This window comes from Agelaius phoeniceus, chromosome 4, assembly GCF_051311805.1.
Source record: "Agelaius phoeniceus isolate bAgePho1 chromosome 4, bAgePho1.hap1, whole genome shotgun sequence".
Taxonomy (NCBI): Eukaryota; Metazoa; Chordata; class Aves; order Passeriformes; family Icteridae; genus Agelaius; species Agelaius phoeniceus.
The window spans coordinates 16,162,729-16,186,349 of NC_135268.1; the positions used below are offsets into that span (position 1 = coordinate 16,162,729).

At 41.8% G+C, this 23,621-nt stretch overlaps 1 protein-coding gene across 4 annotated transcripts in view; it reads left to right on the forward strand.

Moving 5' to 3' along the window:
* NR3C2 (nuclear receptor subfamily 3 group C member 2) overlaps window positions 1-19,186 on the forward strand; it is a 190,118-nt gene extending 170,932 nt beyond the window's left edge. For all 4 annotated transcript variants that reach the window (XM_054633356.2, XM_077176960.1, XM_077176959.1 and 1 more), the window contains 3 exons: window positions 3,409-3,539; window positions 7,105-7,262; window positions 15,477-19,186. In XM_054633356.2, the coding sequence (XP_054489331.1) occupies window positions 3,409-3,539; window positions 7,105-7,262; window positions 15,477-15,632 (445 nt within the window). In that variant the 3' untranslated portion in view covers window positions 15,633-19,186. The remainder of the gene's footprint in view (window positions 1-3,408; window positions 3,540-7,104; window positions 7,263-15,476) is intronic.
* The last annotated feature ends 4,435 nt before the right edge of the window (window positions 19,187-23,621 follow it).

Genomic DNA, 23,621 nt, shown 5'->3' on the forward strand with positions numbered 1-23,621 from the left:
ATGACTTCATAAATGATGAGTTACTTATTCATAACAAGCTGTTTCTCTTCTGCCTGCCTGTAGTTTCACAGGTTTTGATGTGGCTGCCTGGTTTCTGTGGAGATCATATAAGGGTATTATGAGATAGATGGCTGGTTTGGTATTTAGGATGCCTTGTCTTAAATGGTTTCCTCAAACCATCCCTGCTCTCCTGGGGGGACTGGTCAAATCCTACATATCTGTTGTAGCTGGGTGGCTCCAGTGGCAATTGGGCAGAGCAGTGGAAACAGGCTGGTGGCAGGGGTGGGAATGGCTGGTAACGGTGGGAATGGCTGGTGGCAGTGGTGGGAATGGCTGGTAACGGTGGGAATGGCTGGTGGGAATGGCTGGTGGCAGTGGTGGGAATGGCTGGTGGCAGCAGTGGGATTGGCTGGTGGCAGTGGTGGGAATGGCTGGTAACGGTGGGAATGGCAGGTGGCAGTGGTGGGAATGGCTGGTAACGGTGGGAATGGCTGGTGGGAATGGCTGGTGGCAGTGGTGGGAATGGCTGGTAACGGTGGCAATGGCTGGTGGCAGTGGTGGGAATGGCTGGTGGCAGTGGTGGGAATGGCTGGTAATGGTGGGAATGGCTGGTGGCAGCAGTGGGATTGGCTGGTGGCAGCAGTGGGAATGGCTGGTGGCAGCAGTGGGAATGGCTGGTGGCAGCAGTGGGAATGGCTGGACTCCCTGCCCATCCACAGGGCTGCAGGAAAGGTCAGACAAAATGTGAGCTGGGCATTACTTTAAGCCTGTAAGGAGACACTCGGGGAACTTAAGATGGATTAACTTAAGGTGTAAAGTTTAAAGCGCATTATTATGAAGGAGGATTAAGCTGAACTGAGCTAATGACACCACTTCTGAATGCATATCCAAACAGTGGATTCAGAGCTTTGGCTCCACGCTTTTTGTTACTTAAATGTACTTACCTTCTTAAATGTCCCCATAAAGATGAGTGCCCTTATATTCCTGATCTTCATATCTTCCATTTTTCATGTTGAGAGGTACAGGAGCTGTGTCAGAGGTTGGGCTGGATTTGGTTGGATGGGATTTGCCTTTTTTTTATCCCTCCTTTTTTTTTTTCTTTTTAATTTTTTCTTGTGATGGTAAAGGCATTTGTGATGACTTGATGGCATTTATTCTTAGCTGATGTGCTTGGTGAGGAAAAAAATAACTTTGCTCAAGTTATACTGACATGCCTTAATTTCTCTGCACCTCTTCACTTTTATCATATTTCTATTGCTTTATTTTGTTGCTGCTCTCGAGGTATTGGATATCTGTGATGTCAGCATCTGAATTTTTCAAAAGCTCTGTACCCTCTTATTCCACACGGTGTGGGGTTGAAAACCAAATACAAAGTTGACTACTGTAAACTCCCACAAAATGCTTATCTTTCATTAAACAGAGTCATGAATTAACTAACATAATTGTTAGTTGGTAATATTTTGTAAATTAGTAATAAATCAACTTAATTGATTTTTCAGGTGGCAAACTGATTTCAAATAATGTGTTTGCTGTATATTAAACAAATCACCTAGTAACTCATGCTGTGCATCATTTTATCTTGCTACAAACAATGCCATCACGTTTTTCTTGAGGGTAAGCCTAGAGATCAATATTTGTAAGTAGATAAAAACATGAATATTTAAAAGACAGAAAGAAATAACTAACCAAAAAAATCCTGACTGTAACTGAAATTCTTATATTAAGGCAATCACATATAAGCCAAACAAGTACAAAGAAAAACAAAAGGCAGAAATATTTGGATGTCAGAAAAAGTGCAATGCAATGTAAAAGATCGAGTTTTAGAATCAACACTTTTACAGTTAACTCACACAGACTGTTTTGCCTCCAAAAAAAACCCAAACAAATAAAGGCATAAGAAACCTGAGACAAAACATCATGTTTTATTTTTCTTGCTGTGTGGCTTGTGGTATCTGATGAAAAATCTGTCACTTCTCTCTGTAGAGGTCAAACAGAGGGATGGTGGCAGTGGCTTTTATATTCTCAGTCTGGAGGAACAGGAACAAACCTTGGTGTCCTGCAAAAGTAATGATGGATGTCATAGATGGCTCTTACTTGGAGTGCTGCTGTCTCTGGCCAGCTGAGATACACTTCAAAATGTAGAATTTAAAATACAAATGTCCTTTATTAATCATTTGCCTTTGGAGTTCAGTGTGTATCCCTCAGAGCCTCCTGGGAGCAGTCCATGATGCATAATAAAAACAGATATGTATGGCATTACTCCTGCTATTAAATGTAATTAAAAAAAAAAAAAGAAGCTGGAAGTTCTCAGTCTCAAGAAAAGAGGGTGGAGTAGGGGAAAAGTGCAGAGCCCATCTAACAATGGGGAGTCCGCTTTATTAGTATTAAAGAGGAAAATGAAATTGCTCTGGCAGCAGTGCAATAAAACACCAGGAAGATTGTGTCAGTCTTTGTTTGCACACAGTATGATTCTTCTCTTTCACCAGCCAATTTGTATATTTGAAAAAGCATTTGCTTGGTTAAAATAATGAGCTGAACTTCATCCAATTCCCCAATTATACAAAAATTTGTTAGAAGAAATACAGACAATTGGTTTTGAGCAACTGAAAAAAAGAGGAGTAGTGGACATGGAATAATTTTAGGGCCTTGTCTCCATACCTGCATACACACACACACACACACACATATATATATATATATCACAGTTTCTGCTGAGACAGGCAACTCTCAGTGACTCTTTTCTGTAGCTGTTGTGATTTGAGATGGCAGCTTCAGAAATTTAGCAAAATTCTAACTAATTCTGCTTGAAACTTGAGCAGGATAGGTTAGCCTAGGATTATCTCAGAGAAGAGAGACAAGGTCTTAAGTTAAATTTATGAAAGTACATTTAAAGATACAAGTAATGTATTCTAATTATTTTGCGATTTAACAGGCAGAAGTCTGTGTTAATGAACGAGTTCATTTTTTTAATATATTCCTTTATTCCAGATTGTTTTAGATTACTAGTTTGGGAAAAAAACACATGTTTTTTGAATATTTCAGTGTTTGAACAGGAGATGTCACTTGATGGGGGAGTGTATCACCTAGAGCATGCATTCAGTGGGTGTGGGTTCGTTCCCCTGCTGCACCAGCTCTGACCTCTTCAGCAGGCATGCTTCCATCAGCCAGGGCAGAGCTGAGCAAACACTGACATTTTAAAATGCTTTTGCCACTTCACTAATCCCATCAGTGACAAAACTCGAATGATTTCGTTGCCGTTCCTTTTCCGTGGTCTGCCGGGTAGCGAGGTGAGCTCAGCCATCCCTGCAGGCGGCGCAGGAGCAGGGTGGTGCCCGGGTGATGGCCCTGCAGGTTGTGCTCTCCCTGGTGCGTACTGATGGCCTGGATGTTGTTCCCCTGTCTCCGCAGGGAGCGGATGCGCCAGTCGGCGATGTTCGAGCTGTGCCAGGGCATGCACCAGATCAGCCTGCAGTTCGTGCGCCTGCAGCTCAGCTTCGAGGAGTACACCATCATGAAAGTGCTGCTGCTCCTAAGCACAGGTGAGTTGGGTCCGTGCTTATGTAGGAATGCTAGAAAATATTCCAGCTCACAAAGAGATGCAGTGGTTTTAACCAGCTTGGCAGAAGAGCCAAACTGTTTCCAGCTGGGCCGCAGGAATGAGCCTGGGTTTATCTGCACTTAGCGTGGGAAGCATCCTTGCAATTGGAGCGTGTCACGTGCACTGGAGGGACAGGAGTGGCCAGGCACAGGACTTTGGCCCCCTCTCCATAGGGGGACCTCAGACATGCCAGGCAAGTGCCACAGCTGTGGGGATTGAGGGAAAATCCTTGCTAAACATTCAAAGCCACCAGGGTTTGGCTGACTCAACGTGACCTTCAGGATCAAAAGATGTGCATTGCCTGTACTGCAGAGCAGGTGATCTTGTAATGCCAAGTGACTTGAGAATGCAAAGCCCTTCCACAGGCTTCTGAAAGTTTAATAAATGGCAGTGCATGCTTCCTTTTTTCTCTTGAGCCATCATGCTTTGAGTTTTAAGACACAAAATTATATTTTGGTGCTTGTTACAGCACTGTGTAGTAATTAGCAGATCTCTTGATCTTATCTTGCTGAAAATACTGAAAACCTCCTGTCCCAGTGCAATTGTATAAATACACAGGCAGTTTGTACATTACTTTTCATCAGTAACAGCCTGTAAACCTGTAAGCAAATGTTATTCTGTGGAATCCTGCTCCTTTTTGTGGGGAACAGCTCAGTGACACCATGGCAAGCCAGGTCTGTGGTTAAAGTACCTGCCTTTGAGGGGAGACATGGGGCTGCAGTTCCTGTCAGAGCTGGAGGGCATTTGGATCCTCTAACAGAAACCTCCTGGGGCTGTGAGATTTTTGGGCTCAGCCATCTCCCTCCCTTCCCTCTTCCAACTGAAGCTGTTCCAGCTTGCTGGGATTGGGAGAGACATCACTTTTTGGGGATCTCTTTGTGTCCTGGCCTGCAGAGTCTGACCCCAGGTCCCACTCCACCAAGGGCTGGAGATGGTCAGCCAGTGAACCTGGAACACTGGGGAGGGGCTGTGCTCCTGGCTTGCCTTTTTTTTGAAGGTTGTCACTCCTCCTGTTTCCAGAAGTAATGTGCTCAGGGAGGGTTTGGATCCCAAAATGTTCTTGAGAGAGTGTCTGGATTGGAGATCTGCCTCTGCAGCATTTTAATCAGCCTTATAGGGGAAGAATCTTTAGAAAAATAACCTGAAGGCATTCTAAAAATGCAGCAAAATGTCTTTAAGCTAGGTATTTATTATTCTAGCCTCTCGAGAGTGTAAACTAATGAGTTATTGCAAGAATCTGTTAGGTGAGATCAGTCTGGCCAATTAACTTCAGTGAGCTGGGTCCCTTTCAAACACACACCATGGTCACCAGAAAACCTGCTAAAAATAGTTTGTTTTGGGGACTCAGGATATTTACATTAGAGAGAGAGAAAAAGGAAAGCAAAATGAAAATGGAGGTGGTGATAAAACCCAGAAAGTGTCAAGTGAAGGGCAGCAAACCTGGTTTTGAGTGCTTGCACCTTGGTACAGTCTTATGACAGAAAGCTCCAGGTTTGTTTTCATTTAAATTCTTTTATTGAATCATGTGATGAATAGAGTACAAGTTATTCTGAAACTTTCATGGCGACCACATCAAGGAAGTTTCACTCCATTTACATGTGGAAGAAACCACACATTACAACTCAGTTGTTTTCTTGCTTTCCACAGACCATAGATTTTGGGAGCTTGCCAACAGTATTGCTGCATTTAATAAGTAAAATCAGAAACACTGGGCAAACCTCCAGAATTTCATGTTTTGCTTGAGTTCTCTTTATTTGTGGTCTTTCTTTCTTCCTTAATAATCTGGCTGGGGTGATAGTATAATAATTTTCAGACAGAACAGTAAAATACATAGTAATAGACAAAGAGTGACTCTAACAGCCTGTAAGCACTGTACATATTAAAGGAACTGTAAAGCCTGTGCATTTTGTGTGAGGGCCACAGCATGCTCTGATGGCTTTACTTATCTTGATTGGTGCCTCTGTGTTCATTCACCTTGAACTGAATTTGTAGATTTGTTCCAGACAGTTTCTTTTATCTGTCAGCTGACTGAGAGAGTTTGCATCTAGAATTTGAAAATTAAATGAACATATGATATTTATATTGTGACTGAGTAATATAAATATATAATATTTACCAAGCTGCAGGCAGGCTGGTGTGTAACCTCTAGGCTTTTTCTAAAGATTCTTCCTTGTGCCCCTTTCCAGCACTTGGTGGCCTCAAGCCCTTGGTGGTACAGCTCCTCCTTGTTCCCCATTGCTAAATTGTTCTTGTAGATGCTGATGCTTTTTCTTAAAGGTTCTACTCTGGAGCCATTTAGGGCAGTTGCTTCATGCTTCTGATGTGATTTCAGTGGGATAAAGGGCAGTTGAGAGGATTTAGAAGAGAAGGAAGTGTATGAACAAGACAGTTTCTGTCAAGAGGTTAAGTCAGGGTAAGCTGAATTGGAAGATCACCTTTTGTTCCTTTCTCTTTTTAGTAGGTAACTTCCTATTTAGCTTAATCTGACATAGTTTTCTGACTTACTTAGGAAATAAAGTCACTCATATACAGACCATATTTTATTTTCCTTCTATGGACCATGCCTAAGAGATACAGGGAAAAAAACACATTTGATGGTTAAGCAGTGTTCATGAATTTGGATATTAAACCTCAGAATATTTTAAGTAATGTTGTTAATAATCCCTTTGGAGTTTTCATAGGGATCTGATCCTAATAAGCCATTCCTGTTTGGGGCAGAACCTGCAGGAGTGTTTGCAGTCCTTTAAGAAACAGGGTATTTGCTTTTGTAATCAGCCCTGCTGATATTGGTCATAGCAAAAAGCATCAGAAAACTGTACTTCTGACCCATTTATAAAATGATGATTCCATGATCATGATTCTATCTCTGTCTGGCAGATGGAAACTTCAACAGGACACTAGAAATGCTTGCAAGCGTCTGTCATGGTCAAGCACTGGGTCAGGATGCCTGTTTGGAAAACAGACTTCTGTTCTGTGCAGAAAAATGGCTCTGTTTTGTTCTAGATGCTATGCAGATGTTTGCTAACATTCAAAGAAATTTTAGATCTTACTTGATGGCATAACAATGTGTCACTTGGTCTAGCATTTCTGCAGATAACAGCTGTGATTCTGTACCTTCTCCTCCTCTGCCAAGTGTGGGGAATCATTCGAGAATGATAAATCACGTTTTCAGCTTCTAACAAAATACCCTTGATCCATCTGCTTGGTTTTTATGTGGTTGGATTGTACTGAAAGCAGTTTGGACATGAGGCTAGCATGTGTCGCATTTCTGAGATGCTATCTTGTCCTCTGCCACAGCTCCTGCAATCACACATCCGGAGAGGATGCCTGAATGGCTTGAGAATCTGTGTGGTGGTGTTGATCCCTCAGCAATGTCTGTAAAGTTACGGACTTTGCTTAAAGGTTTCATTCCTTCACCCGCTGACTGCTGTAACTGTTTAAGTATGCACATCAAAAGAATAAGCAATGCAGTTAATACTAATTTAAGACTGTCTTTTCAATGACAGTTCCCAAGGATGGTCTCAAAAGCCAAGCTGCATTTGAAGAAATGAGGGCAAATTACATTAAAGAACTAAAGAAGATGGTAACTAAATGTCCAAGTAACTCTGGGCAAAGCTGGCAGAGATTCTACCAACTGACTAAACTTCTTGACTCCATGCATGATGTAAGTATAACTCCTCAGGGAGCACAGAAAAGTTAACCAAAAAATCTCTCCTTTAAGGTAAACAAATAGTCTTTAATTGTGTTAACTGACAGGGAGACAAAAAATAAACCTTGTTTTTAAAGGGACATCTGAGGGAAGTTAGATGAACTTAAGAAGTTAAAATAAGAAAGTAGAAGTCATAAAGGTGAAAGGTTCAGGGTTAGTGTGTTACACATCCAACGTGCCTGACGTGCCAATAAACACAGAATTCATTTGGTGATCTTTTACAGCTGGGTTTGTAATCATGATGACTTTAAAAGATGCACTGAGTCCTTGAAGCCATCCTGGGTGTTTGAAGCTTTATTTGAACTTTTCAAGTGGAAGATTCCTTGTTGGGTTATTTCTGCCACCCTGCCTTATTCTAGCACAAGGTGTTTTACATGTCTCAGGTGTGAGATGTGATGAATGACATAAGAAACTAAAAGTTTGGTCTCAAAGCACCTGGGCTGCTGATGCCTCTGCCCAGAGTGACAGAGTGCTTGTGGTAGGTGTGGTAGATTCCAGAAGGGGTGTCCATAATGTTGAGCTGTTTAGCTGGAAGTGACCTGGTTCTAGCCAGCATAATGGTAAGTGCAAAATTTACCTCTGCAGCAGCAGGGCTGAATCTTCTTTAACTTGCTCTGAGGGAGCCTGCAGGCTCCACAGAGGAAACAAGTGATGCAGCTGGTAAGGTTTCCTCAGGCTGAGGGTTTTCCTAGTGCCCCCTGAGAGTTCCTGGGGACCAGGCCATTGCCTGGGTCAGCAAGGCTGGAACCCATCCCCTCCAAAGCTGTGCCATGGTGCAGCAAGTGATGGGAGGCTCCTGGGGACAGTGAGAGAGAGTGACCTTTAGCTGTGTTTGGGTACATGAGCTGAGGGCTCCCAGCATGCTCATCACCCTCCCAGTAAAATCTGGCAGACTGCAGCAAAAGAGAAAACTGCCCTACTCCATCTTGGCTGGGATGGGGTTAGGGAAGGATCTTTGCTGCATGAAGAAGCTACAGCACTTGCTTTCAGAGCCTGCATACAAATGCACGTCTTTGTACTTGACTTAAATTTCATTTTGTGAGACGGTACAGTACGGTGCACTTCAGGTCATATCAGTGTAAGGGCCTCAGGTCTGTTTACAGAATGTACATATGGAATTATTTTTCAAATATTGTTCTGTTGTTCATTAAAACATTGCAAACCTTAGTGGGAGGCTGGGGGAGTATTATTAGTACTGCAGTAATAGCTCATTCTTCAGAGATCAGGTTTCACTTGCTCAGTGCCAGCAAAGGAAGTTGTAGTGTTTTAGTGGAAAAAAAAAAAAAAGGGATGGGTGATAAAATCATTTGCAAGAATTCACATCTGAACCTCGAGGCAGCATAACAAACCCCTGCATTCATGGAGTTTTCCAATCCTCTTCAAGATAGGCAGTGTCTGATTTGTTGCTGAAATTGGAGTGTTTGTGTGGTTAAGGTGACTGGATGACAGGCTCGTGCTCACTGAGAGCGCTCCCATGTCCTACAGACATTTTCCAAAACACAGCATTAACCATTGGGAGCTGAACTAACCAGAGGAAGCAGGCTGCTCTTGCATTTTATTTAATTTTTAATTAAGCTAATTTTGCATTACTTGTGTTTTAATAGTCAAAGGACTTTTTAAAGAAAGTCCCATTGTCAGCAGTCTCTGTTAGAAAGGCCGGTTGTCTCCACAACAGTGCTTCCTTTCAGAGATGATACTGGAGACTTGTTCAACAAGGGCACTTGTTTATTTTTTCTCTTTAAAACTTTTTTTTTTTGCTTTTTTGTTTTTGAAATCCATCAGAATAAATTTAGACTGGTGATAATATTAATGAGAAGTGAGAATTAATATTCTCTCCCCACTGCCTGTTAGTGCAGAATTTCTCCGTTCAAACGATGTGAATGCAAATTTTCTGCTTGGTTCCTTAGTCTAGGAGGAACGCTTCCTCAGCTGTCACCTATGTATTTTTAACTTATTCCATTATAATTTCAGAGGATCAGAATATATTTGGTGCTGGGCAGTCTAACTGGAGCTGAGGCCCCATGTTTACATGCTGCTGTAGTCTCAGCATTGGCATTTTCAGTACAAGCCTGAAGGGGCTGGTGCACAATCCGTGCTTGTTCAGCCCTCCTGCTGCATGCAGCTTGTCCATCTGAGAGAGCAGCATCTCATCACTCATGGAATTCACTTTACCTGAGTGTAGGGGCAAGCAATAAAGAACCCTGCTCCTTTGCACCTCCAGACTTGCTTTCATCAACCTCATTTATAAGACATCTGTCTGAGGAATATATGAAATACAGTGTGTGGAAATATCAAATTACAGTATGCTTGGCTTATATAATATGAGGAAGAAAAAGAAAACCCAAACAAGATGGTTTTACAGTGCTCAGTATGCTAAATCATTCATCCACACAGCAAACATATGTGCAGGTAGAAAAGTGCCAAGCTGAGGAAATAAGAAATTTTCAAGAAGGCCAGGCAGGCACTTAAGTATTTGCAAACATCAGCAATTTTATTTAATGATCCATAAAGCCTCAAAGCACCTTAAAAATAAGAGATGGAAACCCATCCCGAGCAGACAAGATGAAGAGGGTTCTGTGCATGTGCACACCTGTGCTGGGCCTCTGGAGCCTGCCTGCAGCCTGCCCTGCCACTCTCTGCCTGCATGGTGCTGTGGGGAAGCCGTGGGTTAGTGGTGAACATGGCAGTGCTGGGATAACAGCTGGACTCAGTGATCTCAGAGGTCTTTTCCAAATTTAATGATTCTATGATCCCGTATTTCCTTCTTGTAGGGATTGTATTTCTCTTATTTTGGGTGGCTCATGTGCATCATGTCCTGAAGAATCACAGTAGCAAGGAGAGCGCCCCTCTCTACCTAGACTCCAAAAGTTTTGGTCTTGTGCCTGTGAATGGCCGTGGGCATTTCAGGGAGAGATGCACATGCAGCACTTGGATGGAGGTGAAGTGCCTGACAAACACCCTCAGGAACATTAGAAACAGATGTCCTGCACATGGTATCAAAAACTTCATCTGGATCCTCCTCGGCATCTCCTGTTGGCTTTGGCAGGAAGGGCTGTATCTTGCATGGCAGGCCTCGTTTCATATAGAGACTGTGTAGTGTAAGGTTAGGCAGTTTGCAGAACAAAAGCTGAATTTGGTTTCAATCTGGCTGATACTAAACAGGCTTTGAGTGAAGAGGGCTTTTGTTTCGATGCCATGACATTAAACCCTAATGTGAACCTTCCCCTTGGCAAGGCAGCGCCCCGCGCTGTCATTTGCTTGTTGGCATTTTCTGCCAAACAAAAATAAATTCTTTAAGGCTCATGCTGCTGAATAATTAATTTTTTATGGTTCCTGAAGGGAATACTTTATAGCTGAGGTGGATCTTTCCATAGGCTGAGAGCGCCAGGATTTCACTCGCTGAAAGAGCTGACAGTGGGAATCAGGGCACAGATCCTCCGGGGGCAGGGCTGCACAGGATGCTGTGCTGGATGCAAATGTCCCTCTGCAGGTTCCTAATCCCACAGATACAAAACTGCAGATGAGCCCCTCAGCTGTCACCAACACCTTTGGGTACCGTTTTTCTGCTACTGATCTGCCCAAGTTGGGTCCCACAGATGATGAGCTGTTTGGAGCCTCGTTCCAGTCCCAGTGCCTGAATTCTCAGGGTGAGCATTTTCTCTGTTTAGTGAGAGGAGAGATCCAGCCTCTACTCCCAGAGCAGCAGCCATGTGGGAGTGTGCCAGGTGTGTGTTGTGGCAGCTAATATGCATCTGTCAAGTGAGAAATTGATTCCCAGCTCCCTAATGTAGACAGAAGCTACTCTGAGATTTGTCTTGCTCAGTTTGTGATGGTCGGATCCCTCTTCCTTCACGTTTGCTGGTGTTTGTTGGGGAAGAGCCCCGCTGCTGTTGAAGAGCAAAGGACACTTGGCTCAAAGTTTGTGCTGGCCAAGGGATGAGGATGTTTCATTGCTGTGTGATGTTGTGGGTGCATCCTCCAGGCACAGAACACGAGTTGAACTCAGGCTCTTCTGTGGCATGTCCAGGTGTCAGGTGCTGTGGTTTGGGTGTGCACGTGGTTATAAAGGAAACGTGAAAAAATAAGTGCAGTTCCTCAGTCAGATAAATGCATCAGTCCAGGCAGAACCAGGGTCCATGTTTGCTCTGCCAGATACTGTTAGTGCCTAATCCATACCATCCTGGTATTTTATCCACCTTTTACTCCTTTCTAACATGAGGCAAATTCTCTGCATAGGTATAACCAGAGGCTTTGTCCCTTGGTCTTCCCTTGTACTTCTTGTGATGGTGGAAGGCTTTAGTCTTGGGTTAGAGTTCAGGATTTCCTAGGCAGCTAAGAACTGGCCACTGTGGGTAACCAAAGGACATATGTATCTCCAAGAGTCAGCCTGTAAGCCATCCCAGAGGGAATAACTTCCTTCCTGAGCCCTTGGAGCAATAATTATTTTACATCATGGGATTTTCATAGGACTGGGAGTAAAAACAAGTATAGTGGCAATGGAATAATCAAGACCTGCTTGGCAGTGGTTCTCCTTAGCCTTCCCAGTTGTTGGAGCAGGAGTTTTGTATCCACTGCATGAAGTGGAAAGATCAGGAAGGGACAGCAGTCCTAAACTCACCGAGGGCTCTTCTGGGTGAGGAAGGAGCTAGGTGGGCAGAGACCTATTCCTGAAAGGGACAGAAACAGGCAATTTGGAGTGTCTTTTTTTTTTTTTTTTTTTTTTTTAATATAGGAGAACATTGAAGTTTCTGACAGTAATAGCTGTAGCTAATAATAGGAAGAAATTACTCAGCATTGTGTTGTTACCCTACTGCTGTCTTAATTGCTGTCTCAGTAGGCTTAATCACAGAGATGCTCCTGATAGAGAAGTGACTGAGGGCTTTCATACCACACTCAGAGATTCTGAGAGAATTTGGAGAAAAAGAAGCACAGAAATGTGCACCCTTGTAAATCCAATGTTCTTACCATTTCTGGAAATGCAAAGGCATCATGGTGAGATTTCCAAACTAAAATAAATTCTTTTTGCTGTAAAAATGGGGCAAGTGCTCAAAGGTCACTTTAACTGTATTAACTTCAGGGACTTCATTAAAGGATTCATTTTTTTTAATTATGAAGAACAGTATGCATGAAAAAGTCCATTTTATACACACCCCACCCTAATAACAGAAAATTACATTTGATTAATACTCCTATTTCTCAGAGGTGCTCAATACAGCATACAAATGCAAAAATTGATTAGGTAAGAATATCAGAATTGCTAAGACTGCTGTAGCCCTGGAAATGTTTGAAGCGCAGCACACTGCAGGGGTAGTGATGAGAGAATTGGGAATTGTTTTAGTTGTGGCCTTAACTGCACTGCCAAGCTGTAAGTCTTCAGAAGTGTGCTTCAGTAGCTGAAATAATTGAGATTGTAGAAGCCAGGATGTTTCTAGTCACCATTGCACTGCTTGTGCAAACAGCAGTGCTTTCACTCTCACTGCTAAATTGGCGTTGTGTGTCACACTGCTGGAGTGGGGGAGCTCTCAGCTTTTCCAGTAGAAACCATCAGAAGTGGAGGGTAGAAGTGGTGGGCTAAAGTGTAGTCAGGAGTTCTGAGAGCACAGGGATTTTACAAGGCTTTAATGAACAACCAGGAGTTTATTTGATCTAGGAAATTCATAAGGCATGTTCAGAAGTGCTGGATAGCTCGTGTTAGCTTGCTTGTCACCTGTAGTGACAGTCACTGCAAAGACAGAGCTTGTGTGTTCCAAGACAAAACAAACTTTTTGATATCCTTACTGCAGAGGGAACTTCTCTTTTAAAGCAAAAGACCATCTAAATTATTTACCTGTTACAGATCAAAACTCCATCAGACAAATGTTGCTTGGGATGCAACAAGGACTTGCATTTCAAAATTAACATTGCCTGTGGGACTTGAGTTTTTCATCCTTTCAGTGCATCCACATGCCAAGGCTGCTGAGCTGGCAGGGGGCTGGTGCTTCTGAAAATGCACGGGAGCACACCTGCAGAAAATACTGTGCTCATGGCTCAGCTCTTGGTCTCACAGCTTCAGCTGTCTGACCTTAGCACAGGGTTTACATTTTCATACTTCTGAGCTGGCTTTCAATTCTGCCACGTTTTTTTATTTTAATTTAATGCTTTCCCAGTCCCAAAAAGCCATGCAGCTTTCAAAGCTGGAGTTAAAAAGATCCTGACTGCAATCCCGTGGTCCTGGTGATGTGGGGTCACAGGTGTGACACACGTTCTTCCTCCCTTTTTCTTTAGGTGCATGATTGTTGTCAAGTGTGTTAAAGCTGATAGCTTAAGAAAGTGGAACAAAAGTTTTAGCAGACTAAATAGGGATAGAAAATACATCATCCTTAGGGCTTCAACCCAAGTATGACAGGATAGGAGGGTTCTAGGGATTTTCTTTTAAACTGTTGTGCAGACTTAACATTCTCCTCTGTGGTGAGATTTGTAGTGTGCTGTGCTGTGATTGTATCCATGATGACATGCTGGTTTTCACCCTGGACTACTGACTTTTTTATAGAATAGAGTAAATTATTCTTCCTTCATTAGTGTTATTTTTCATTTCCCCTGTCTACATATTCACCAGACATAAATGTGTACTTGGTACTACTAAAAGCTTGCAAAGAAGTCAGAATTAGTAGTTTCTAGGTAGGATTTCCTGTGACCTGTCTCACTGAATCCAGAGGCTCCACACAGACGTGATGAGGTAGGAATTCAAGCTGCACAGGAGGCAGTGGGACAGAGGTGATCCCAACCCCCTCTCACATTCAGTGATGTGAACAGAGTTTAGGAAAAGGAGCACATTCACAGGGTCATTGTCAAGGCTTACTTTGTTTAGGGCTGGTGTTTGATGCCAGAGGCAGGGAGGAGGGAGTGCCAATCACACCAAGACACAGTTTCCTTCACTTTGGTTTTGTGCTGTTTAGAGTATTTTTGGCACAGGAGATACGCATAACAACCTCCTCCTCATGGGTAAAGTAAACCTTTGAACATCAGCATTTTTTCCTTGAAAACCAGATTATGTCTATGCTACTTATTTAGCATGCATCTGTTTAATTAATTAGTGTTGCTTCATGACATGCCAGATCATCAGCAATGACCTAAGCCCCAGCGAGCAGCCTCATGTAGGGCTCTATAGCAGCGAGTCATGTGTTTGAGTGATCTCAGCACTTCTCTGGGATGTTCATAAACTGCTTACATGTTTGCAAGAACAGCTGTCAAAGTCCTGAAAACGAGCAATAAGGTATGGTGCTCCAGGATGGAAATGTTGCTGCCCATATTTTTTTATTCATTCCCTTTTCTGCCTTCCAGAAGTCCACCTTTATTTGCTCTATCTTTAACAGGGGCTTTATGGCAGAGTGCAATTCTGCATGGTAAGAATTGAAATGACAAACTTGTGTTTGATAAACTACACAAGCAGAAGTGTTTCAAGTCCTCTGCAAGGACACAGGGTGCCAAAATTAATTTAACACTTAGATTTTTAAAGAGCAGAGGCTCTTTCCTTCAATCACACAACAGTGTGTGAACTGCAGTGGAAGTTCACACACTCACTGAAACCTGGATGTGATCATTCCTTCTCATTTCTTAAAGATTGGGAAGGGTCCAACATACTGTAAGGCTTTAGGAGATGCATTTAGGTCACAGCCACCAAAAACCTGTAGGTTGTGTCTCTGTAAAACCTGAAATGCCACCGTGTGACACAGCAGTTGTGTTGTTGAGCTGCAAACATCAGCTGCTCTGGCAGTTGTAGGTTGTGGGCCCTGGAGAATGCACTGAAGTTAACCAAATAATCTGATTTAATGAATGTGTATCCAGCTGAAGCTGAGAGATACAATAGTTTATGGCTGATCTTTTCCCCCTGGGCAGAAGCCTTTATTTTTGTAGACCTGGAGTTTTTGTGGTGTCCAGTTGCTGTTAGTGAAAGGAAAAGTGCAGCTAGGCTGAAAAATCAAATCTGTGGTCTCTTGGGTTTCCCTAGTTTGCTGATTTTTAATGAGTCAAGTAGCCCTTTGGCATTTGGGTTCTTTTGTTTGCTTTATAAATGGACTGTCAGGTCAGAGTAAGATGGTATTTCTTGGAAATAATCAATTATCAGTAAGCTGTTGTTTGCGTGCAAAAATACCAGTGTTTTTCCTAAAAAGTGTTTTTTCTGTATTTCAGCTTGTTAGTGACTTATTGGAATTCTGCTTCTACACCTTCCGAGAGTCTCAGGCACTGAAAGTAGAGTTTCCAGCCATGCTAGTGGAAATCATCAGTGACCAGCTACCAAAGGTGGAATCTGGGAATGCCAAGCCCCTGTACTTTCACAGGAAGTGATAGAAAATGTCTTAAATGGAAGAACTTTGCCTTAAGTTTCCCTGTGTTATTCCACACCCATGAAGGACCCAAGAAACCATATTTTAAACATGCTCTTTACACTTGTTCAGCAGTCTCTGAATAGTCTAAAATCATACGAAGGGTTTGGGGGAATGGAAAGCAGTTGACTCGGATTTGGCAAGACCTAGATGTTTGGAAATTACCCCATAACCCTAAAACACTTAGAAAATGTTCCTGTTCCTCTGGATGAAAAGCCATATCTAGTCAATAACTCTTTGATTTTGATATTTTAACAGATGGAGTTTTAAATATGCCATGTAGTTTCTGGTATTGTTTGCTTGTTTTAAAAGGGTTCGAGAACTAATGAGAACTTTTTAAAGCTTACCCTTGGTTTGCACATAAAACGTAAAGTCAATATGGGGCATTAATATTCTTTTCTTGTAAAAAAAAAAAAACAAAAAAACAAAAAAAAAAATTAAAAACAAAAGCTACATATATATACACACACATATATACACAAACACAAACCCTAACGTGTAAAGTAATAACAGAACATTTGGTGTGGAATACTGTTATCCCCACCTGTGGCATTTGTTATCCCATGTTATCCCATCATAGATGATATACACTGTGTTAAGTGTCCATTTACTATTTAATTCAAAAGGATAAGATGTGAAAAACAAATGCCCTGGTATCAATTTATAGTATCTATTGTGCTGGCTTTACAAATAATTTTTTGCAGTCTTTTGCTGTACTGTACATTGCTGTATGTATAAATTGTGAAGGACCTGAAATAAGGTGTAAGGAACTTTTGTAAATGAGACAAAAAATCTTTAATGGTTAATAGGATGAACGGGAAAGTATTTTTGAAAGAACTCTATTTTGCTGGAGACTATTTAAGTACTATCTTTGTCTAAACAAACAAGGTAATTTTTTTGTAAAGTGAAATGTTCTGCATGCATAATGAACCGTTTACAGTGTATTTAAGAAAGGGAAAGCTGTGCCTTTTTTAGCATCATATCTAATTTACCATCCTACAGTATCTGTTGTAAATAACCATGCTTAACCTTTTCAGTTGTGTTTTAAGCCTTTCTATTTCTCTCTCTATTTTCCTCCCCTTTTGTCTCTCTTGCAAGCATATGTGACTTGAGCACATCTTAGAACTCCTGCTTCATATATCTGTAGGAAACGACACATTTTTGTGTTTGCCACTTTACCAAGGTTTCATTTAACAAGACAAATTATGGTCTCTCTCCAAAGCTTTTGCCACCTTAATGATCTAGTGAGTTCTTGCCCTCTATTCCCTTTCTCTCTCAGGGGAACGGGGGCAAGCAACACGTTGAATGATTTTTCTTTTTTTACTAAGGTTTCCCAGATTGTTTGGTTTTGTTTTCGGTTTTGTTATTTTCCTTTGAATACTGGATCTATAAAACATCTTAAAAGGTTAGATTATTATTTCAGATGGGGAAGATTGATCTCTGGTTATGCTGAAGGGAACATGCAGATCATTACAGTAAGTATATCAAAGAGATTTGTACTGGTGAGAGGGATGGTGAGGGATGATAAGGGCAGATAAGCTGAGTAGAATTTTTAGTGATAAACTAAAAGTGTCTGTAATTTTGTAAGCATTTTTGTAATAATCGGGATACATCCAAGAAGACAAATGTTCACACTACAAGTTCAACTCAGTTGGTCTGATTTTGTCTCAAAAATGTTTTCTCTAGAATAAGACTGCAAAGAAAAGAATTTTTGAGGTGATTTTCACTATTTCACAATTTATAAGCAACTACAAGATTTTGGAGTAGAATAGAGGACAGGTGAACTTTTCTGAGGCTCAACTGTTGCTACCATATGCTCATGTTTAAATAGAATAGTTTTTCAGAGTCCTAATCTGTAGTGTTCTCTCTGGGTGCCACTGGTATTTTTGAGCTATAGTGTGTCCCTTGGCCGGTTGGAATGTAGCATTTCTCGTCAATGGTGGTCGAATTAAGAATTCTACACCCTTTCTGAACTCAAATTTGGAGGTGCACTGTGCTGCACTGAAGACAGTCAACGCTACTTGTCTTTTTAAATGACACCTGCCTTATGCAATGGGTAATCTGTAAAGACTGTATTCAGAGAGGTTTTTTTATATATAAATATATACATACATATATTATTTGCATTTTGGAAGTCTAATTCATAGGCAGATCTTTAAATACTGACCTGCACAGCAATATGAAAGCCAAACTTCCAACGTGAGATATACAGCATGCAGACTGGTTGTTTACAGTAAAGACACAGTCATACATCCATCTTTTCATTTAGGTTTTTTTTAAAGTCTAAAATAGAAGATTTCAAAGCCAGGTTCTGGGTGAATACAGTCTGCAGCAGCTTTTTATATTAACAAAGTTACTGCCTCCTTTTCTGTCTCAGAGTAACTTTGCTTGACTAAAATAGCAAAGCCATATTCTACACTTCACTGTTAAATGCCTGTCCCAGTCCAAATTGTTGTCTGTTTGCTCCTATTTTTGTACCTTATTACTTTTAATCTTGGTTTGGTACAATTCATAATTCACAGAAACTTCATATAATTAAACACACTAAATTAGTTTTAAAAAGCAATTTATATCTTTATGCAAAAACGTATGTCTGTCTTTGCAAACAACTGTAAGCAGATTATAATAAATCCTTTACTTTAATCACCTGTTGTTTATGAAACCATTCATTGATTATTATTTTTTTGCTAGACATCATTGAAGTAATAGATACAATTGGATATAGATGTTGTAAGAGGCAGTATTCTCTTATCAAGGACACTTAAGCAGAATAGCCATCACTTTTTTTATCTAAACCTGTGTACAGATAAAAGAAAAAGAAACCATAAAACCTAGCCCTAGTTTTTAGCTACCGGGAAGTTCTTTTGAATTTGTTTAGAATGAAATAGGCATTTGTCTCCTGCAAAATACAAGACAAACTATAACAGCTTTTAGAAAGTGGGCTTTTGTTCATTGAGCTAAATTATTTTGTTGTAAGAAGGAACAGGGATATGCAGCAAGAGCATTGTATACGCAGTTAAAATGTAAAATAGTGTAATGTACTGCAGTGGGTATTTCAGGAATACTACACATCGTGCCACTGAGCAGTTGCACGGAGTAAAATAGAAAAGACTAAAGTTTGCAATATCAAAATCTTGTTAAAAAGATACTTTACAATCAATCATGCAAAAAGCTAATTCACAGGGTGGTGTTTTTCACTGACTTGTTTAAACATTTATGAAATTAAAAAATTCTACAGTTAATGCACTTTTAATTGTTTATTAAAGATTTGACTTTTTTTAGAGCAATGTTTTCAGCTGGAGGTCAATGACTTGATAAGACAGACAGCAGTTCTGAGGCCAGGAAGCTCAGAGGAATGTTAAGTCTTGGAGTTTAAATAGATTCCTGGATGAAAAAAGCAGCCAGCAGTATGGTGTAAACAGTAAAATCTATGCATAATGATGCATTTATAATTAGGGGTTTGCTTCTGTATGTTTAAAGCTTTTTAAATAAATAGAAAATATTGTTTGGTCTTTATGTTAATGTCTGCAAGTACCTATTTTTCTTTTTTTTTCCCTTTTTTTTATACAAATTGTACAAATATACATGAATTAAACTGGTTTGATTGCAAGTATTTCTTGCATTTTAATCTCAGCTAGCTGCTGGTGCAGTGATATCCCTAGAGGCAATCCTTCTGCTCATGCAGGAACAAGACAGAACCAAAGAAGGGTTGGGTTGGAAGGGACCTTAAAGATCATCCAGTTCCAACCTCCAGCCTTGGGCAGGGACACCTTCCACTAGACCAGGTGCTCAGAGCCCCATTTCACCTGGACATGAACACTTCAATGTGAAGTAACTTAAAATGCACTGCAGCATCTCTCTTGAGCCAGTGGGGCGCTGGTTCCAGCAATCCCTGCCAGCCCCGGGTGTCGCCGCACCTGCCGTGGCTTCGGGCAGGAGCAGCTCCTCAGGCTGCAGGGCAGGCAATGTCCAACATGAGCAGTGTGCTTCACTGCACCTGGCTCCCTGGGCTTGACAAGCCACGTGCTGATGCTGCTCTGGGCATCCCACTGGAAGAAACAAACCCTCAGTAGGCAGACCAGTCTGGGCTCCAGCTTCTGTTAACCTCCTGCTGCTCTTGCCATTGACCAAAGTTAGTGAATCCCTCTTGCCCTGAGAGAAATTCTATTTTATATACACAAGGTCTCCCCATTGACCCTGCCTTCTCAGGGTCAGACCTTCTCCAGTTGTGATAGCAGGAGTTTTATTGCCCCTTCTATCTATCTTATTTTGTTCTGGACACTCTTTCAGCAATTCACCACCAAGTTCTGCACAAAGCCTGGTCTGTGGTGTAAAACCACCATTTAATTGCATTTTGGTCTTTTAATAACAAAGTTGCATGAACTTTTTTATTGCCAAAAAATCCCTGCACCTGCTTTCTCTTTGCTGAATTGTTCAGAAGGAAAGAATAGTAGGGGATCAGCAGTGTTAAGAAAAATTTCCCATATGTTTACAAGCAGATGCATCTGTCATTTGCTGTTCTAGAAATAAGATGATGCTATCACTACTTAAAACCATAATAAAACTTGCAACCTGACCTCAAGCTGGGGCACTGAGGTATCTGCAGAGACTGGGAGTTCATGAGGAGTACAATATTACTAAGAAAGGAGTGGAAAAAATGCTCTTTCCTGTCACAGATTTTGATTGGTAAACCATGCCCTGCCATAAGGTTTTTGAGGTGTTCTTACTTTAATTGTAGATGTTGACAGGGTGAAGTTTATTTGGCACTTACCTGTGGCTACTGCAAGGACAGATGAGGGCAGATTGTTGGACTCTGATGCAGAAAACAATGTCCAAGGCACATTCAGCTGAAGAGGTGAAACTCCAGTGAAGACTTTCAGTGAAACCCAGTTTAGCACTGGTGCATTTACAGCCTACACAGGCCCTCTGTCAGCAACTTTTCTCCTTAAACTGCAAACCAGGTAAGAATTGTGAAATGGGTTAAGAGAACAAGGAACAGCATTAAGGAAGGCAAGTTTCTGCCCAAGTCTCTTCTGTGACACAATTACAGTGCCTCAGGTAGCAAAAGCTGCAAGCAGCGTGGCACTTGTATTTTCATTACAGGACAGATAAATCATTACAGGACAGCTAAGGAGATTTTTCTTTCACTCATAAAAGATGGCATCAGAAGGAAACCTGCCATGAAGATCAGCTGGGACAACACTTAACCCTCAGCAGTTTGAAAACCCCAGGGTTTTTCACCCAGCAGAGTGGAAGTGCTGCTGGCCAAGGCACAGCACTGCACCCTGGCCAGTGACTTACAGGCTATAAATTTCTGCTGAGCCCAGCTAGGCAGGAGTCTCAGCTTGACCATTAATTATTCAGCAAACACATCCAACCTTAATCCCCAGGCCATGGGATTCAATCTCTGGCCCCACAGTGATGGCAAGGCCAAAGCTATTTTGCATAAAAAGCTTTTTTTGGTTTTTTTTTCTTAATTCACATTCTGATTTTAAGCCCACATCATGCATTCACTATCAGCAGCCTCAGCTTTTGAAAACTGACAAGGCTGTGGCCCTGCCCACAGTAACCAGCACAGAGCAAGGGAAGGGAACCCAACCCAAGGATTAACTCCTCTGTGCCCCCAGCTGTGATAGGAAAGCAGTTCCATGAAAGAGGACAGAGGCCACACCCAAGGAGTATGACCATCCTGCTGCCAGGCCCAGAGAAGGATCCTGCTACCAGCTTTCTCCATAATGTCCTCCTTCCTGTCACAACAGCACATTACCGCACTCCTCCAAAATCTACCAAGCCCTGGTACATGGCTACCAGACAAGAGGCATGCCCTAAAGGCCACCTTCAGGAAAACAAGCAATCTCAAAAGCCTGACTTCCTTTATATTTTTTTTTTTTTTTTTTTTAATTTTAGTATCTTTTAATCTCCATTTCCAAGCAGTCAGTACCGAGGGCATCGTTCACAGCTCTGCTCAGCAGCGAGGATGAAGAACGAGCTGGGCCGTGGCTACTGGGCTGTGCAAGTCTGGACTTGGCACTGGTGTAACTGGGCTGATGTGGAAACCCATCTGGTGGGTAGCAGTTCCCACAAGTGAATTCCTCAGAGGCAGTGTGGTTAGCCTGGAAGCCAGATCTGATCTGGCTCAGCTCACACCACTGCCTTCAGACAACGGCTGGGACGTGAGAAAGTCTGGATTAGTGTTACCTCTGTTCAGTGTATCACTTCTCAGTAGAAAAGTTTTCTTCTTGTTTGGGTTCTGCATAGCTCCAGGAGTAACAGGAGTTTCAAACATCTCACCTAAAGGTAAAACAGGCTCACAGGACTGGATGGAAGAGACACTAAGACTATTATTCTTTCTCTTTATACCTGCCTTTTTGAACAACCTCAGTTATAGGGAAAAAAAGCCCCACCACACAGAGCTAGAGCTGAGCAGCACATTGAGAATTTTGGAGGACAGCAACCAGAACAAGATCAAACATGCACTGCAGGTTTAAAACAACAACAAAACAAATGGAAGCAACTTCCAAAGCTTGAAAGCTCCAAGTTATCAGAGCTTCACCATCTGACAAGCCAGCATACCTAGCTGCCACACCTGCAAGGCTAACAGCAAAGATTTATATTCTCCCTCTCCTTTCAACATTTTCTACCAAGTGGTAGCCATGAAAACTGAGTTTGGCACACAAACACCATCCTGCCTCCAGAATGAATCTTTAAGGCCACAGATGAGTTGATAGAGCTGTGGGCCCAGGCAACAGGAGACCCAGCCAGAAGGGAGCTTTGCCACGTGAATGAATGTGAGCACAGAAACCTGCAGGCTGTTGCTGCAAGTACTGGTGCAGCTATTTCCTTAGCACTGCATCAAGGAGCCAATCAGTCAGAAGTCATTTTCAGTGCTTGGGTCACTTAGCCAAGACAAGAACTGCCTAAAAGCTTTGGAGCAGGGAGTCACTGCTCCAATACCAGGAGAATTCTCCAAATGAAACTCCTCCAAGCAATGAGGGTCAGTGCTGGAGAGCTGTACTGGCTTGGCCCACCATTGCTCCATCTGGAAGTGATTTGTGCATACTCCAGTGGTCTGTGCAGTCCAGGCAAAGGAACAAATTCATGGCATGGAGTTAAATCCTCGGGGGAAGAAGCCATCCCAACCCCAAGGCAGCATTAACCATTAACTGGTTTACTAATCTCATTTGTTAGGAAAACTTGCAAGCTAAGTAGAGCTGCAGTAAATGACTCGAAATCCACTGAGTCCAGTTTAACAAATAAGTGAGCCTGTATTAGCATGCCATCCTGTCACACTTTCCTGCATCCTCTCTATTGTCTTTCTTGAAGGAGCGAAAAATAGAAAAATTAGTGATAAACTGCATGTAACTTTTTTAAGTTCTACAAATTTTGAGGCATCAATAAGACCTTGCAGTTGACAATCAGAGGGAAGGAAGACAGGCAAGGTGAACAAGCAGCTAAAACAGACAACAGATAAAATGCTGGAATTCTCCAGTATGCAAAAGCATCATAGCCAGAGATTCTCTTTTCCCTTTGGCTTGAACTTCCAGAATTGCCTATTTTGCGTGAGGAAAGCTCCCCATCCCTTTTGGAGCCTGCTTGAGGCTGACTGCACAGAGCTGCCAATAGTTATTTCATGCCACAACTTCCAGAACCAGAGCAAAGTACTCTGCAACATAGGAATGACAAGTCAAATAACAAATAACATTTTATTTCATTTACAGTGATATTTTTGAGTGGCAAAGGAACCATGACATATAGGAGCCTGTAATAAAAGTTCATGTGTCTTATCTTTATAAAATAAATGAAATCATACACGCAACATAAACGAATGTGCTCTTTGAAGACATTTGAAAAATGTCATGTCTTGATAACTATTATTTTTACTTACTGATGTCTGTTCTGCACTGGCTATTCCACTCTGAAATATAATTTAATTGTCAACATGATAGCTTTT